Source organism: Alligator mississippiensis, chromosome 13 (assembly GCF_030867095.1).
Source record: "Alligator mississippiensis isolate rAllMis1 chromosome 13, rAllMis1, whole genome shotgun sequence".
NCBI lineage: Eukaryota > Metazoa > Chordata > Crocodylia > Alligatoridae > Alligator > Alligator mississippiensis.
Genome location: NC_081836.1, coordinates 49655932 through 49673285, shown reverse-complemented (window position 1 = coordinate 49673285; position 17354 = coordinate 49655932). Strand labels below are relative to the sequence as shown.

The 17354-nt window shown below is 50.0% G+C and overlaps 1 protein-coding gene across 1 annotated transcript; it reads left to right on the top strand.

Annotated features, from left to right (window-relative positions):
* The first annotated feature begins 1925 nt into the window (after positions 1-1925).
* LOC102573781 (cytochrome c oxidase assembly protein COX19) lies at positions 1926-5845 on the top strand. Its single transcript, XM_006261097.4, has 3 exons — positions 1926-2062; positions 2160-2271; positions 5265-5845. The coding sequence occupies exons 1-3, from the start codon at positions 1981-1983 to the stop codon at positions 5353-5355; spliced, it is 285 nt and encodes a 94-aa protein (XP_006261159.1). The 5' UTR covers positions 1926-1980; the 3' UTR covers positions 5356-5845.
* Positions 5846-17354: the final 11509 nt, after the last annotated feature.

The following is a 17354-nucleotide window of genomic DNA, read 5'->3' as shown; positions in this document are numbered from 1 at the left end:
CTGAGGCTCTTTGGAGAATATATAGCATGGCCATCATCTGCAGGAGCCGCTGCTTTTTTCCCCCCGCGCTTTCTTGAGGAGTCTAATTCAATACCCCAAAGCCAAACAGCCCTGAAGAAGGTCCTGAACTGTGCAGCCCTCTCCCATCTCTAATAGTCTATCATGCCATGACCTAGTCATCGTGCTACCCTGTCTGGGTAGTCAGCTTGGGCAGCCACTGCCCTTGCCACTTGGAAGTATTGATTCGGACGTTGCTCTCAGTGTAGGACGTAGGAACACAGATCTGGAAGGGTCTCCCGGACCATCAAGTCGAGCCCCTGCTTTTGCATTAAATGGTGAGTGAAGAACACAGAAATGTCTTGCTGGGCATGTACATCGGTTGCATTATTGAAGCATTTTGCAAAAGTCCCCTTGATTTCAATGGGGACAAGATTTCACCCCAAGTCTTCCCAGGCCTCCTGTCCCACCAGTGTAAAAGTTGCACGTGGTCTCTGTGGTCATCTTTTCACAGGAATGGACTGTCTCGGGTCCATTCACAAAGCGCATCAATAGCGGTGTCAGGTATGCGCCGGTTTTGGAAGCCGGGTTCATAATCTGTTCCATTTGGCCTCGTGCTGAGAAGACGTAAGAGCTAAAACTCTTGCTCAAGTCAATGGGTTGGGTGTGGTTCAGGATCAGGCTCCCTTTCAGTATCTATGGCAGCTTGTAAAGGAGCAGATGACTGTCTACCGGGAACTGCTACTAGGCTTTTACATAAACTCAGCCGGCACATCTCCACCAGGGACGTGTCCGGGCCAGTTTTCCTTAATGCAGGCACACGAGCAAATGAAAGAGGAAAAATGCAAGTGAGTTGGCTTCGAGAAGGTGCCGTCTCTGCAATTTAGCCAGCATCAATTCTGTCTCTTCCGTCCCCAAGCAGATCCTCCCTGCCTGCAGTTCACTGTCATCTTTCGGACGTAGGGAAAGCTGCCGAGCAAGAGCCTGGAAGCAAATTAGGGAAGTCAATGGGGAAAAGTTCATCTCCCGAGGTTAGCTGGCAGGGTAGGAGCAGGGGAGAGGGGCTTTCTTGGGAGGGCTGGTTCCACAAAACTGCCCAGCGAACCTCCCCGGCAGCACGGGCAGCGCCCAGTGCATCCGCTGCAGCAAATCCACTCAACGTCTCAATCAACCCAGACCTCGTGGGAGCACGAGTGACCCGTTTTCTAGCTGGAGCAGGAAGCGGGGAGGCCGGGGGATGCCGCGCAGAGGCACCCGTTTGCTTTCCCACCCCCACAACAACCACGCAGGGGCGCGCCACGGCCCAGGAGGCAGGCAGCTGCACCAGGCGGAGGAGTGGAAACGCGCGTGTGGCGTGACGGAGCCGTGGGCATGTTTCCACGGTGGTCCTGTGGTGCAGCGCGGCACAGGGTGGGGCGGCCAGCACTGCTGCAACGTCCCTGCTGGGGCCACAGCCCAGTGACGACATCACTGCAGCGCCACCATCGCTGGTGCTGCACTGCAGGGAGGTGCCACCGCAGCAGTGTCATTGCTGGCACCGCAGGGGGTGGCTATGTCACCGCAGCAACGCCACAGTGGAGTGACAGTGTCGCTGCAGCGATGTCATTGCTGACACTGCAGTGGAGTGCTGATGTCATTGCACTGATGTCATTACTGGTGTTGCTGCAGAGTGCTGATGTCATTGCTGATGCTGCAGCAGAGTGCTAATGTCACTGCACTGATGTCATTGCTGACACGGCAGTGGCAAGACACTATCATTGCTAGTGGGGCAATGACGTCACTGCCAGGGGAGGCAGGGGCCCCTCCAGGCCGCAGGGAGGGGGGGGTTGTCACAGCAACGGCGGGCAGCGGTCACGTGGCCCGGCGGCGCTCGGCGCTCGGTGGCTCTGGCCTGGCCTGGCTCGGCTGCTCGGCGCTCGGCCGCTCCCCCTGCGCGGCGCCGCTCCCGGAAGAGGAGCTCCCGGCGGCGGCGGCGGCGCCACCATGTCGACCGCCATGAACTTCAGCACCAAGAGCTTCCAGGCGCGGCCGCCGGACAAGGGCGCCTTCCCGCTCGACCACCTGGGTGCGGGGCGGGGCGGTGGGCGGGGCCGGGGCCGGTGTCGCCCCCTGGGGCGGGGCGGGGCGGGGCGGGCTGGTCTGAGCGCTGCGTGTCCCCGCAGGCGAGTGCGGCGGCGCCCACGAGGCCTTCATGCGCTGCCTGCGCCAGGCCGGCTTCCAGAGCGCGCCGTGCCGCGCCCAGGCCAAGGCCTACCTGCAGTGCCGCATGGACAGGCGAGTGCGCGGGCGGGGCGGGGCGGGGTGGGTGCAGCGCAGGTGAAACCTGCCTCCCCGCGTGCTGCGCTGGAGGCTCCCTGCGCCGCGCCGCGCCGGTGCCTGGGGGTGTGCAAGCGTACGTGCTGCCAGCCTGCGCCGGGCACGGCCCTGACCTCCTGCCCGCGCTCGCTTGAAAACAAACCAAGCCAAAGCCTGCGCGCGCCGCGCCGCCGGCTCTTTGCCCCTCGCCCCCGACTTCGGAGCTAGGCTGGTTTTTGTCCCAGGAAAACAAGCGTGGGGGAGTCGTCCCAGATGACTGCGCGCACACGGCCTTCGCCTCGCAGGCAGTGCTTCCCGAACGCTGACCCCCCATTTAAAATGGTGCAACCTCAAGTACGGGCAGTCCTCGGGCTTACGGCACAGTTGGCTCCTGAAACCACGTCGTATGTCGAAACGCTGCAAGTCGAGGGCTGCCTGCACCGCACCGCCGCCGGTTTAAACCGGTGCAACCTCAAGCACGGGCAGCTGGTGCCTCCCAAGTGGGGGGGGCACCTGATCACCGACGGGCAAGGGTCCCCCAGCGGCCGATCGCCAAACCCCAAATCACCAGTGGCGAAAACAGAAACTCACGTCCGCCGGCACGTCCAGTTTAGGGCTGGCGTTTCCACAGGGTGCACGTGCACCCCCTACACGTCGCCAGTGATCTTAAGCACCGCCACCCATTTAAAACGGTGCAACCTGGCGTACCACCAGCAAATTTTTCATCCCGCCACGTACGACTGACAGGTGGTCTGCGTACCCCTGGGGTACACGTGCCACGGATTGGGAACCGCTGCTCTGAGGCGCAGACTTGCCCCTGCCCAGGGCCTGGCTTCCCACCTCTCTGCTCATCCGTGAAATGAGCCCACAAATGCTTTTGAAAGCGGTTGCTTCTTGGTGCTTGGAGAGCTCAGGACTAGTTATAAGAGGGGGGCAAAAGTTAGAGGGGAGCAAAGCTGTCAGTGAAAACCAGAGTGAAGTAGCGAGCCCTGTTGTTTGGCAGAGGCTAACTTGCCGTGACAAACAACTGAAGACCGCGCTCACGGTGCTCTCTGGCCAGTGCAGAAATGTGCAGCGTAGTCCCTTCAAGATCAGGGGTTTGGGAGTGAGAAAGAAGGCTGACGTCTTGCTCGGAGTATGCGCTCGTCCATACGTGAAGTCGGCGACGCTCCTTAGGTGCACAGCATTATCCGTGCTGTGATATCGGTAACCCCCAAAGCTGACTAGTTCTCATCTTCCAGGCTTTGTTTCTGGGCCGCTATTAGAAAGCCTTGAAAAGGAGGAGTTCATTTCAGGGCTGCCAATCCCACAGCACCAAGAGCACTATGTGCATATTTAAGGAACGCTGTTAACAGTGCTCTTGTTGCTTTGGTATTCGTAACCCCAACACTGATTACGCTCCCGTCGTTTTGAAGGCAGCTAATAACAGCTGGTTGTCTTGCAGTAAACAGTGCATGTCGTTACAAAATAAAAGCAGGAGCAGGTAGATGAGATTCTGTGCACTTAACCAAAATGCACATAACCTGTGTTTTGTTGTACGGGACTAGTGGGGTGTTACACGGCAAAGTGAATTATGTATGTAGCTGGATGGTGAGAGTGCAGTACTTTGTTTTTAATTGCAAACTAATTTCCTCAGATGCTTCAAAATCACTTGTCCTTTCCATAGACTCTCTATCCATGTTAGGCTTCTAGTTAAATTAACTTGTTCCTGAGGGCAAGTGGAAAAAGAGGTGTTGCGACTATTTTTTAAAGGGGCATCTGCATAATTTTCCTGCTCGTAGTGAAACGGCACATTAATTTTCTTGCAATCATTTTTTTCTTAAGAAGTTCAGCATTGTACGCACAGAAATCTTTCTAAAACGAGGTGTAGAAATTGTTAGACTATTTATTGCGCGTATCCAAGTGTCAGCTCAGTCCCTGGATAGCCTATTGTGATATGGGATGCTGATCACCAGGGATCCTGGTTTTCCCTGATAAAAAAAAAAATCGCAAATTCTCTGACAAAACCCCCCAAATCCGTTATTAAAACTAAAAGCCCCCTGCAGCACCTCCTAGTCCTGCTGGTGCCCCTCACCCCCCCCAATGCCACCCCCAGCCCTGCTAGTGCCTCTCACTGCCCCCAAAGCCCACCCTGCTGGTGCCCTTCACTGCCCCCAATGCCTCCCCCATCCTTGCTGCTGCCCCCACAGCCTCCCCAACACTGCTGGTGACCCTCACTACCCCACAACAGCCCCTCTGCCCCACTCATGCCTCTTGCTCCCCCCCCCACAGCCCTTTCCCCCAGCCCTGCTAGAGGGGGCCCCCAGCTGCCAGGGCTATGGGAGCAGGGCCCCAAGTCTGCAGCTTCCTGCCCCCAACAACAGGCAGCTGCCACAGAAGCATCATGGGGCCGGCTCCCCCACTGCTACCGCCTGCTCGGGTGGGGCTGGAGCCAGCACCTGGCTCCCCCCAGCCATGGTCTGCAACCCCCCAGCCCCCTGCAAGCCCCACTTACTTCAGGGTCCAGGAGAAGAGTGAGGCTGAGTTGAGCCAAGGGGAGCTGTGGCTGTGTGGGAGCCCTCCTCCTCTGGGCAGGGCTGGGGGTTTCCTGCCCTGTTTGCAAACAGCTCTTACAGGCTGGAGCTCAACCAGCCTGCAGAGCTGTTTGCAGCAGCAGGGAATCCACATTTTTCTCTGTTTTTCCATGGAAAACGGAAAACCTGGATCCCTGCTGATCACATTTAACTGAAAGAATATAGGCGGAATAACAAGCACTTTCTAGACATTACAGTTCCTGACCTCTGATGCCTTTAAAGTTTTGATACTTTGTGTGAGAGAGGTGGAGACAGTTGCATGATTATCATCACTGTTTTGCTGACAGCATTAGGTCCTTTTAAAGCAATTACTGCTAAGTTGCATTACCTCTGAATTAGAAATTGATATTGCCAAGTTAGTCATGGAGCACATTTTCCACTTTATTTTTTTTTATTTAGGCAACTTATGGCTAAAGAACCACTGGAAAAACTGGGATTTAAAGACCTAATAGATGAGAAACCAGAAGGGGAGCATCAGAAGTTAAAGTGAAGACAAAAGACAACTCTCGCCTCCTCTTACGGAAATTATAACTATTGTAGTACATATTGTACATTTACGAAATACTCTCTGAAGCAAAGAAAAAAACTCTGAAACTTTCCACTCTAAAGTAAGATTTGTGAAAGAAGCAAATTGTTATCGTTATCTCCTTTCGTTAACTTTCTCAAGAAACATGTGACTAATTGACTGATATCATCTTAAAGAGCCATAAGAATGAATTTGCATTTGGGAAAACAATTGCCACTTAAGTATTTGTCCTTTCTCAGTTAAAGAGGAGTAAATCTTTGGAATAATAATAATAGCTCCCCTGTGCACACAAGGTGAGGTCTATTTTCTGGGATAATTGTGTTACAAGATTAAAAAATGAGAAGTCTGTATTTCCATAGATTACAAATGCATTTGTTCTTCCCTTCCTTAGCTCTCTGTAACTGAACAGTAAGACATGAACAATAAAATTAACGTTATTGTTTAAAACTCACAATGCAGTTTGTCTTTACAGTTGACCATAGCGCAGGTTTTAAGAAGAGGCTTACGACACCTATGTACAAATCAGTTGGAAATATAATGCTTAGACGTCTGGCTTTGGTGCACACACATTATTGTTTTAGTCTCCTTAGGATTTCTCCTCTTTCTCTCACTGTGGAGGTAGGGACCACCCGGGGCCCAGTTGTGCAGTCTTTTTCCCTTGCACTGTCACCTGAATGCCAGAAGTAATCATCATTTTCTTAGACAAGCTGTATATTTGCTCTCTGTGGGTACTTGTACTGTTGTTAAACCAAAATTCATGTACTTTAGTTTCTCTGTTTCTTTTCAGTTCACATTTTGTATTTGATACTTGTTTCACCTTCTGTTTCTGCCACTCGTAGTCCTTATCTCCATACCCCTGTTTCTGGATTCTCTATACTTCTGCTTCTTTCACTGTACGTTTATTTGCTGCTTCTGCCCTTTTCAGATGCCCCCAGGTCTGTTTACATTCTTCCAATTTATGATGATGGACAGTGCTGGGGTAAAAAAAAACAAACCCCAACCAGTGTCCCTGATTGGTTTTGAACAGACTATAAATAATCCAAAGGGGTCTTTCTTCAACAAGTGACTGTTCACTTGCTGCTACATTTTATTTCCACTTCCTTCCACTGTTTAAATCATACCCTTTAGTCAGATTAATACATTTATAGAAAAGAAAGCAGAAATTTTATTACTGAAACAGATATTAAAGCATTTTATATTAAACCACTGAACAAGAGATTTTTCAGAATAATACCGTGAGTGAAAATATTTTAATAATCTCCAGTATCGTCACAAGAAAGAAATCAAATTTCATGCTTCCTTGCTCCCTCAATATTATAAGGTGAAGAGAGTCCCCCTGAGGCCAGAAAAGAACCCACCAGTGATAGAAGAATCCAGACCTTTCTTGTTGGAAGTTGGTTTAGGCTGCTAGATCTTATCCTGCATACTAATTGGAGAAAGAGTTATTCCACAGTTTAATTGTATTAGAAAAGCCACATATCAGATGCTGCTTCTGTAACTTTGGAAGTTAGAACGCCAGAGAAATAACATTATGAAGTCCTGGATGGTTGAATTTCAGCTGATGAGCTGGAATGATAAAATGCTGCTTAATTTCAGCTTCTCACATGACATGCGTGTTGTTCAAAGAGAGGTGACTGGAGCCTTTCTTTGATTTATGATCTTTGAAGCCTGAATCCCCTGCCAGCTACGGACCGAAAGCAGTTTGCATAGCTGTGTAGAGCGCCTGAGAAAGCAGCTCCCTGTGCACCGCAGGTACGTCTGCAGTGGATTCCTTTTGTTTTGCAGCAAAACTGCTGTTGCCTTGGCTGGGGGGTCCCCTCATGACAAGGAATGACTCTACTGTTGGTGCTCAACCTTTTGGCCCTACGGGCCAAATGAGTAGCGCAGGGCTAGTCCCTGAGCCTGATGGGACCCTGGGGTCCTGCATCACTTCGAGCTGCTGGAATCAGACCCTGACTTGAGCCTGAGTGCCTGGATGAGGCTGCTGGGCCCCATGCCACCCCCACCCAGTCCCATGTGCTAGGATCGGGTCCCACGCCACCCTGCGTGTCTGTGGGGCTTCCCATGGGCAGGATAACGTGGCACCAGGGGCTAGGTCTGGTTGAGCACACCTGGGACTAAGGCACAAAACCCCTGAGATGGATGGGAACAGCATGCTGGTCCCTCAGCACCAAATGAAGAAGCAGCTGCAGCTCCACAACAAAACCCTCAGCCCAGGCTTTTGAACAGCCCCAGCTGACACCGAGGCATCCTGCCCACCTTCTCCAGTTTGCCCATGGTCTTGTGCTACCTTCACAGAAAGGTCAGTAAGCTCCACAACTGGGTCCCCTTCCATCTTAGGACTATGTGGAGGGCTGTGTGGGTGAGGAAGGGTGGACAGAAGGTGACTAGGGATGAGAGGTGCATCTTGTCTAGCTCTGGAGACCGGACAGAAAAGGAAACCAAATCTGTGCTGCTGCCCAGTCCAGAAGATGGGTCCCAGGGCAGCCTTGTCCAGAGGAAGTTGTCCTACAACACCCAGCCCTCCCACAGCTCCGAGCTTGGGTGGATGCCTGGGGTGAGCCAGTGCCTCCAGGGAAAGGCCTCTCTTGCTGTGGAGTAAACAGAGGAATCCTGCAGGTGAAACCTGGAATTATTTCATTTCTGCAGATGAAGAGGGAACGATCCAGGTTGTACTTCACCCCGGCAAAGCCCTTTTACATCAGCTTTTGGGGACTCATGGCTCCCAGAGTTACTTTGAGATGACTGCAGCATATGAATCAAAGCCAGTGTATGAGCAAGTGGGTTTATTCTCCTGTTGCTCTACCAGCACATGAACATCGAGGAGGAGACTGTCTCTGGGCTGCATGGTTAATTGAGCGTATGTTCTGCAGCTGCTGGGCTGAGTGGACGGGTGGTTGTTTCTCACAGTTAGTATCCTGTTGCAGTTGGTTGGAGTTAATGACCCATTGTGCCCTCCATGGCATGAGAACCAAGGTGAATCCCCAGGCTTTCACTTCCATGTAAGTCTTAATGTACCGGGGCCTCTACCTTCTGCTCGCCCACAAAAGCTGTAGTAAGGCACCACCTAGTGGAACGCTGTTGGAGGAAGCTCTGGAAATGCTAATGCTTGTTTAATAAGGTTCATATTCAAAGTTCAAACTGCTGGACTAAATGAAAGGCAGCTGGTGTTAAAGAGAGAGCCAGACAGGAGAAAGGACTATGTGTATAGGAATAACGCTCCACATAAGCCTTTGGGTGCAGTAATGAAAATCAAGCTATTCATGTAAGTCCTGGGCAATCGGAATCTCTCCATGTCTGGGGTTTTTTTTTCTATCCGGGGTCACTTGCATGATAAATCCAGATGTTCTGCTGGTTACTTGTGTTCCTGTGAACCTCCCAGGGGTCCCAGGCCGATCATACTCTGATCCTGAGGAACCTGCCTTGCTCCAGGAAAATATCTTCATTGTGATGAGAATGGAACACTTTTAATTTGTACATAGGAGAGATTTATGGAAAGTGAGTCCTGCCCTGATCTCACCTGAATTGTCTTGCTGTGTGACCTTGACCTCTTGCCACTCTAGTTTATCCATCTGTGTCAGTGGGCTGGAACAATGCAAGTCCAGTCTGTCACGGGCAGGTGGCTTCTACAGCACATCAGCTGTGGGGTCTTTGCCTGTGCCCATACCAGGACAAGACAGCTAAGAACTGCCCATGTCGCTGCTACTCCCCCAGCCCCCTGTTCTCCAGCTGGAATGAGGCACAGCTTCCAGCTGGTGGGGAGCTTTGTTGGGGTCAGGCAGCCAGAAACTGCCCTCACTGTAGTCACATCTGCACCACAGGGGGATGGGGAAGAGGCAGTAGCATGGATGCAACTTCTAGCTGGCTGTACCCTGGCGCAACTCTCCACTGTCTGGAAGCTGCACCCACACTGCACCCAGGGGGAGGATAGGAGGTAGGGGGAAGAAGCAACAGTGGTGAGGGCACAGCTGGAAGTTGCCGAGCCCTGGCACAACTTGCTGCTTAGCCCCAGCATGGGCACAGAAAATGCTGTATTAGCCAGTAGTCATCAATGAGGTGAGTCCGTGGACTTAACTGCACCAATTCAGGCACATCAGTTTTTGCCTCTGATCTAAAAGCGCACAGAGGGTGGACAGTCTCCCCACTGCCCTGGGGAGCCCATGTACCTTTGTTAAAAGAAAGGAACAACAGTTCAGGAGCTGGCCTGGGGAGTCCTGGCGCCTTCTAATCCATTTTAATCCCGTGTCTGCTTCTGATCTCACTTAGGCCCGTGTCAGCCCAGGAGGCCATGCTAGAAGGCAGTTGCACAGCCGTAAATGCTCTGGGAGATCCAAGTTGGGTAGCTTGCCTAAACTTCCCCAGGCTTTTTGGCTGCTTGCAGACATTGGAAAAAAAAAGGCACTTTACTTTAAACTCAGTGCGCCAAGCCCTGCATATGCACAGGAGAGGCAGTGCCTTGGACCCAGCTTGCCTGATGTCTGTAAAGATTAGGTGTTTTAGTGGGGCTTCTTTGGTGCTTTTTTGTAATGGGTGATTCAATCAGCTTTAGCTAAAAGCTCCAAAAAGCCCCACTAAAGCACCTGATTTTTACAAACACTGGAGCCGGGTCCAATTACCACACTGCTGCTTCCAGTAAAGTGGTTTTTTGGGGGAGAGGAGGCAGGGGTTGGTTTTTTTTAACATCTGCAAGCAGCCTTTGTCTTCCAGGTTATAGCAAGCTCTGGCAGCACCGCCCCTTCCTGGGTCCTGCCATATGGGACATGGCATAAAAACAAGCCCGTCAGAAAAGCCTCCCTTTGCTTTGGGCAAAATCCTGGACTCCGACTGCCCACTGACTTGGTAGGATACTATGTGCTAGGGGCCAATCCTGCCCTAGCCCTGCAAGCACACAGGGCTCTGGTCACAGCAGAATCAAGGCAGTTCTGCTTAGGAAAAGAGGGTTTGGAGGGGCCAGCATAGGGGGCCAACACCTTGGCTTGCCACGGCCGTCATTCAGGGTCCGCTGTGTGCCCAGTCCTTCCTGTTCACAGACAGTGTTGATGCGTGGCTGGCGTGCGAGTTATCAGGGGAAGGATTTTGTCCTTGCGTTCTGCATTGTGCAGAAGCAGCGCTGAGAAAACTATTAATAATGCACTATGCTGAACCGAACAGGAAGCGATCATCGTTAGCGAAGAAAGGTGAAGCTGCCATTAATAAACATGTACAGGAAATGTCAATCAGCTTAATGGGGCGGGTTCAGCCCAATTGCTTTCCTTTACCTGCTTTAGCAGAAGCCCCTTTTGGAGATGCTCTCTTGGCTGATCCTTGGCTTTGACTTAGGAGTTTGGTTTCTGTAGACGGCTGGGCGAATGGTAGAGGAAGGTGCAGTCACCCTTTGAATTCCCCATGCCTTACTGTGTCCTAGCCGCCGACAGGAGGCACGTTCCCTGGAGCTCAGCGTATACATAGCACACATGCCGAGATGTACAAGAGGGCAGAGGCAGCATCAATGTGTGGTTGTGTATTTCTCTTGTGCCAGGTTTAGCAATTCACCGTGCCTCGATCTGTCTCATCTCAATGGGCATTTATCCCAGGCCCATTGCTGTTGTACCCGTACATCCATCCCGATCCCAGGTGGTCTGTGTGCAGGAGAGCACCTAGTGGTTCTGGGGGCCTTGGATAGCACCAGTCTTACCAAGTGGTGCGCACACAGCTGAGCTCAGCCCTGCCCTTCCCTTCCTGAGCTGGCAGGGCCTGGTAATGCAGCAGCTGGTGTGGCTTCAGCTGGAGAACTAGAAGAATAACACCAGGGAAATGAGGGGTGGGAGGATTCCTCCTCAGGAGGGATCGGAGTGGGAGGAACCAGCTGTTTCAGGGAACCCTCTGCCTTGACTCTCAAATATTCGTTGCAGTCAGTTTGGGGGTAACAATGCCTCAGGTCATGGGATAATTCCCAGCAGAGAGAGATGTGGATGGATGGCTTCGTTTGGGCTGCCTCCACGCTTGCATAAATGATGGTTGTTTATTGAAACCTGACCTGGCTAGTATTTTAAATCACTCTAGCACTAATAGCTGGGCTGCTTGGCAGGGTAAATCACTCTTGCTGTACTAACAGTGTGAGCTGACTGGTGTACTAAGCCCACTCTTGCGGTAATCACTTAGGCTGGCTGGGAGCTTCTTTTCTGACCTGGTTGACTTGATTGAAGTGCTGTTGCAGAAGTTACCACTGACCAATCTACTAAAACACCTCTGGAAATGGCTGCTTTCTTTGTTTCTTTCATGCCATTTTCAAGGCTGGCTTGGATTGCTTTCATATAACCTGCTATAAACTGGTTATCTGAGCCCAAGCGTGATTTGTCTGCAGCTTCTCCTGGTGGTGTTTTCACGTTGCAATATGGCTATGGAAGAGTGCTGTTCCATTGTTGCTAGAAATAATTATGCTTAGTTAATTATGGCTGATTTGGACAATAAGTGTACAGCAAATCTTTCTGGTCCTATACCTTCTGGTACAGTGGGCACTTTATAGAGCCTTTCTAATGATATCCAAATTAACTTGCCATCAGGATCTGAGAAAGGAAGCTCTGGTTGAGCAACTCTTTCCATAAAGAAAAAAAAAAGTAGAGAACAGACGGTTGCCCTTTTCCAGCTGGCTCTGCTTGGGCTTTTCTCTGCCTGTCACTTTTACAGGCCCTGTCTAGAAAAGCACCACTCCTGACATTTCTTATGGTGCTTTCATACCACGCACCGTCTCCAGGGGTGCGCTAGGACGTGCCAATGTGTAGCCACAGCAGGTGACGTGGGCTTGAATCGGACCTTCCATTCAGGATAAGGAACTTTGCGGAAAGACAGGCTGTCCTTATTGCAAGGATTTACCTTCAGTCCTCTGCGCCCACTTTGTTAGAAAGCTGTTCCCTGTCCTAGGATATGAGGGCTCCGATTCATAGACTGCAAAGCCAGAATGGACTTTGCTGCTGCTTTTCTTTTCTCTCTCAATTGCAGAATAACCTCCTTGGGGTCTTGCCTGCAGGTGGCATTATCAGTCCCGTGTCCTACAGCATCACTTACGTAGCATGCAACAGCTACAGGCCAAACTGCCTGCAGTGCTGAGCTTCGGGTGGGCTTGCTTTCACTTTCATCTCCGAAATGCAGCAGGTTGCTGTGCTGTGCCGTGCAGTTCACCAGCTCCGGTGTCCTGGAACCGTTCCCAGAAGGATGTGCATTTGAACAGATAAAATTACTGAAAGTGAGCAAGAGCCATCTCCATGATAATTGTTTGCCCTGCAGCCTGTGCGCCCTGAGAACCTGCCTCACTCGTCTCCTGCACCCGAGGATGTGATGATGGCTGGCATTACATAGTCCCTCTAGTTCTTTCTTGAATAAGCTGATACCCACCTAGGGTGTGAACCTCCTCTCACATCTGCTTTTTCCCTCTGTCACTTCACTGGGCCTAATTCTGCCCTCACTTTCATCCGTGTTGATGAGGAATAACCTGAAGTGAGTGAAATAACCTTCGTGTGAATGAGATGAGAATCAGGCTTATTACCCTACAAGTGTTTCCTGCTGTGAGCTAGAGCAAAATGAGACCCAATGGAGACCAGACTCTTTGCTGGTATAAACCAATACAGCTCCTTTTAAGTGAACGGCAATTGAAATGGAGCTGTGCCAGTTTGTACCAGCCAAGAGACTGGCCCCCAGTGTGGTATTTCATATCACCCACCCCCAGCTCTGTATGGTAAGTACCCGGGATCCACACACCGATGACATGCTTTCATAGCATGTACGACATGGAGCAGATGAATACAGATATATAACCCCTTCCCCGCCCTCCCTTCCAGTCCTTCACCTTTGTATCCCCCTTCTCCAGGGCATTTCAGGGACACGATACAGGCTAAGAGATAAATCAAGGAAAACTCGCACCTCCCCAGCCTGAGTCTGAGCTGGTATTGTGGGCTGTAGAGGTAGAGGGCTAGCAGCAGCAGAGGAAATAGTGCTTTCTTTCTCTTGGGCTGGGCTAATTCATTTAAAGAGCCTGCTGAGTGTGTGGTAGAGGGACTGTGAAAAGCAGCAGCAGCCATAACTTTCCTTCTGGTGACTTCTCCTTGACTATTTAGTAGGAGTCACCGACCTGAGATCCAGACCTCCAAAGCCATGTGAGGGGGAAGCAGCCAGTTTCAAGCACCGGTGGAGTTTATTGCAGCAGACTGAGGACATGGGCAATGCACTTAGGGGTTATTGACTCCATTCTACAGAGGGGAAAACTGAGGCAAAGATGTGAAGCGGCTTGCTCTAGGTTATAGAGGGGGGTCAGGATAGGAGTTCCTGGCCCCTTGTCTTGCAAGTTCACCAGAACGCAGCCTTCTCAAATGTCTGCTCTGTCTATGGCCATAAATAGAAAACCTCAATACACAAGTATATCTTCAAGAGCAAAACCTCCAGGGCTGAGTTTATTTTTGACAGGAAAACCATAGTGTGACTACTATTGATTCACTTAGAAACTGGAGGCGCTGCTTCCCCCCATGTGCTGATAAGTAAAGCTGCAGTCATGAGGGCTGGGCTGCCTCTTGTGTATTGTTCAGGAAAGTGAAGGTGCCCTATTTGCTTTATATAATGCTCCAGTACACAGTTACCGTTGGCATGAATGATTGATCTTCCTGTTGGGGATTGGCTGCGCGTAGAAATATTCACCACTTCCTTGTGTGAGTGCGCTCTAAGGTACTAGTGTTTGAATTGGTTAGTACCTCTTTTATTTGCATACTAGTGGCATTGATTTAATCATTCAGCTTTTGGAGTCTAAGAGTTTCAGTTAGTTTCTCTGAATTACTGGTATCAAATATCAGCATATTATAGCTAGTGCTTCCTCTTGGTTTCTGTTCCGTTCATCACAGGTTCGGCCTTTAGGAAACCTTAATTTTGCATGTTGTGCTTTGCCTGGTTCCCAATAGCTAATACACTTTTCAATGTTGTAAAACAACTGCTCCTTGGCTCTTGCCAGTTGCAGTCTTGGAAGGGATTTTTATAGCCGAGTGAAAGGCCAAAAATAGAAATTTTTAGATGAAAATGCTGACGCGGTCATAATTAACTGCCTAACAGTGTAAACGGACCCTCCATGGTAAAACGAAGGCAAAGAGAAAGGAACCAAAGAGAGGAAAGAGCTGATGCCAAGCGGGGAAAAGTAGCTGACGTCCTGGTAGCTTTGACCAAGCATATTCAAAATGTCACCAGAAAGACAGAGAGTTTCCTATGAAACCTCCATAGTTTCTTGCCTGAAGCATAACTCTTGTCACACCAGGCAGCATTTCCACAGGCCCCGGATACTGCTAGTCGTGTCCCTTTCTAAGGCCACTGTTTTGTGATTCAGAAAATATTCACTGGGCTAAACGTGTTTAACATCATGTAATGAAGTCCAACCGAACATGCCACTCAGCAGCGCGGAGAAAGCATTTGTCTGATAACACAGCAGAGATGATGACTCTGTCTCCAGTGCAGCTGAGGGCGGATGCGAGGGATCGCCAGTGACTTCCCTAGGACCACAAATGAGCCCCTAGCTGGTCATGCCCCAATGTTTGCTGAAAGGCTCCTACCAACTCCAGTGGGCATTGGCCATATAAAACCAAAGCCTGATCTGGACTCCCTGACCCATAAGGGGTCCTATCATTGTGGCACAGGTGGGTAGGTGACCGGGCCCTGGCTGTGATGGACTTTGCCAGGTGGAACTCGCTGCCTCTCAGCTCATTCCTTCCCACCCCTCCACGATGCACAAACATGTATCATTGTTTCTGCTCTTATTTATGTCGGTACAAATCAGGAATAACTCCGCGTAGCAGCCCAAGGCCAGACTCGAAGCTGGTGGTGGGTAGCATGCTCTCGCCGGCTGTTCTGGAGCCATGCCGGGTGGCAGTAGCTGAGGCCAATAGACGTTGTTAACCTAGAATCTGTAAAGTGTGTTAAATCAAGAGTCCATTCATACAGCCACATGATGTAAATGAGGTCAGACCCCACCTTATTTTATCCCAGTCGTTTTCTGTAGACAATATTTCTGTCTTCCAAACGGTGCCAGCTTTGGTCCCCATGGTTATAACTTTTCCACCTCCCACTCTTTTCCTACATTGGGCCCCTCTTTTCACAGGCACTGTTTGTTCTTCTCATTTGAAGTTTGGATTGCAATTTTTACAGTAAAGTTTTTATTGGCGGGGGACGTGCTACAAATTCTAAGCTATTATTTGATTAAATGATGATGGTTTCTGCTGACAGATCTGTCCTGGTCCCTGTCCCCACCCCCACTCTCCTTTCTGAGCAGCTCTCTTCTGCTACAGCCCCTGTACTATTTGATTTTATTACAAGATATAAATTTCTCTCTGCAACTCTGGCTTACAATGTGCAAAGGGGAAACAGGGATTGCCTAGCAACCACGAGAACAAAAAATTAAGAGAATCAATAAGCCTTGATGGAAAGCCAAACAGGGACTTTAAAACAAAATCTCTCTCTCTCTCTTTTTTATCCTCTTATAAGAACTTAATGACTTGCTATCTCAGGTGTAGTGGGGAGAGTTGAGTGTTCATGCAACAGATGTTGCTGAGGGCAGGCTGGGCCAGGGGACTGGGTCTCCAGGTGAAAAAGTAACATCCCAACTTAGATTTCATATAAGGGTCTTATCCTGCAAATGCTGGTGTCTGTATTAGCCTTGCATTGACTGATGCCGCTAATCGTGTTCAAGTGTTCCCAGGATTGAAGCTAAGATGCTGCTTTGGAGCCAGTTTTGCTCTTCGATTTGTTGGTGTAAGTCCAGGATAACGCTGCTGAAGGCAGTAGGTTTATTTTACATTTGCATCAGTGTAAATGGAAAGAGATTTGACTGGGCACAAGCCAGCTGTTTGGAGTACCAGCTGGGGCCCTGGTATTGCAGCTGGTCTAGTTCAAGTCAAAAGCAGTAGGATTACCTATGGAAGTAAGAGCTATAGACTTTGCTTAGTATGATGGCCAGGTGTTTAGAGATCGTCGGCCCATAAATGGAAAAAGCAAGTTATGGTGATGTACAGAGCCTCACCCAGGATCACTTTAATGTACTGATTCCCAAAGGGAGTGCTGCAAAAAAATGGACCAGATAGGGCCCAATCCAGGCTGGCCCCACTTGGCAGGATCAGGCCCATGGACCAATTTTAATCCAGAAAAAAAGCGATCCCCGGGCATCAAAGGGCTGGGAAACACTGCTTTAATGTCATTGAATCAGAGAAAAATAGAGCTGGAAGAGCCCTAGAAGGTCATCTAGTCCAACCCCTGCTCAAGGCTGCATCATTCCTGTCTAAACTATATCAAAGCATCAGAAATTAGCTCATTATACCCTGTGTATGTCATTACAACTGGCAAGATAATTATGTAAATTATCTTCTAGTTTAGGGGTTATTTTAGACCTGTTAAGCCTGACCATGAATGCACTCATGCTGGTGTGTAACATTCCTCACCTGGGTAGCTCTACTTGGGCACTATTTGCATAAGAAAGCTATGTGCATGGGCCTGCTTCTGGGATCAGGGTCACGACTTGGATGGAGAGATGGTTTTCTGTTGGATTATTTGAATCCTGGTTCTGAAAAACCTTTCACACGTGCCTAATTTTAGCTTGAAGTCAGTGGGACTCCTTCCCACACTGTCTTGCCATTTTTAAGGACTGAGGCCCATCTCTATGTCTTTGCAGGGTGAGATTCAATCTTGGGGGCATGGACAGGGGGTACGAGGGATGCCTGAACAAAGTGCCAATTTTAGGCACCTTCACAAAACCAGACAAAGCCCTGGCAGCTCAGGATAAAGCTGCACGGACTAAAACCTGCCCTGGGATGGGAACTTCCTAGGCTAGGCCTGATCTAGGTATAAGTGGGCACGTCTGCACATTCATTAATGCGCCGTGTATCGTGCATTGTGTTAGTACCTGTAATAACTTAATGCACCGTAATCAGTGCTACTGCACATAACCGCAAATGAACGCTTTTTGT

What these genes read in the sequence shown, in the direction of transcription:
- LOC102573781 (XM_006261097.4), top strand. Translation starts at nt 1,981, where the DNA reads ATGTCGACCGCCATGAACTTCAGCACCAAGAGCTTCCAGGCGCGGCCG. An exon ending in CTTCCCGCTCGACCACCTGG is followed by an intron (nt 2,063 to 2,159) that starts GTGCGGGGCGGG and finishes GTGTCCCCGCAG; the next exon opens with GCGAGTGCGGCGGCGCCCAC. An exon ending in CTGCAGTGCCGCATGGACAG is followed by an intron (nt 2,272 to 5,264) that starts GCGAGTGCGCGG and finishes TTTTTTATTTAG; the next exon opens with GCAACTTATGGCTAAAGAAC.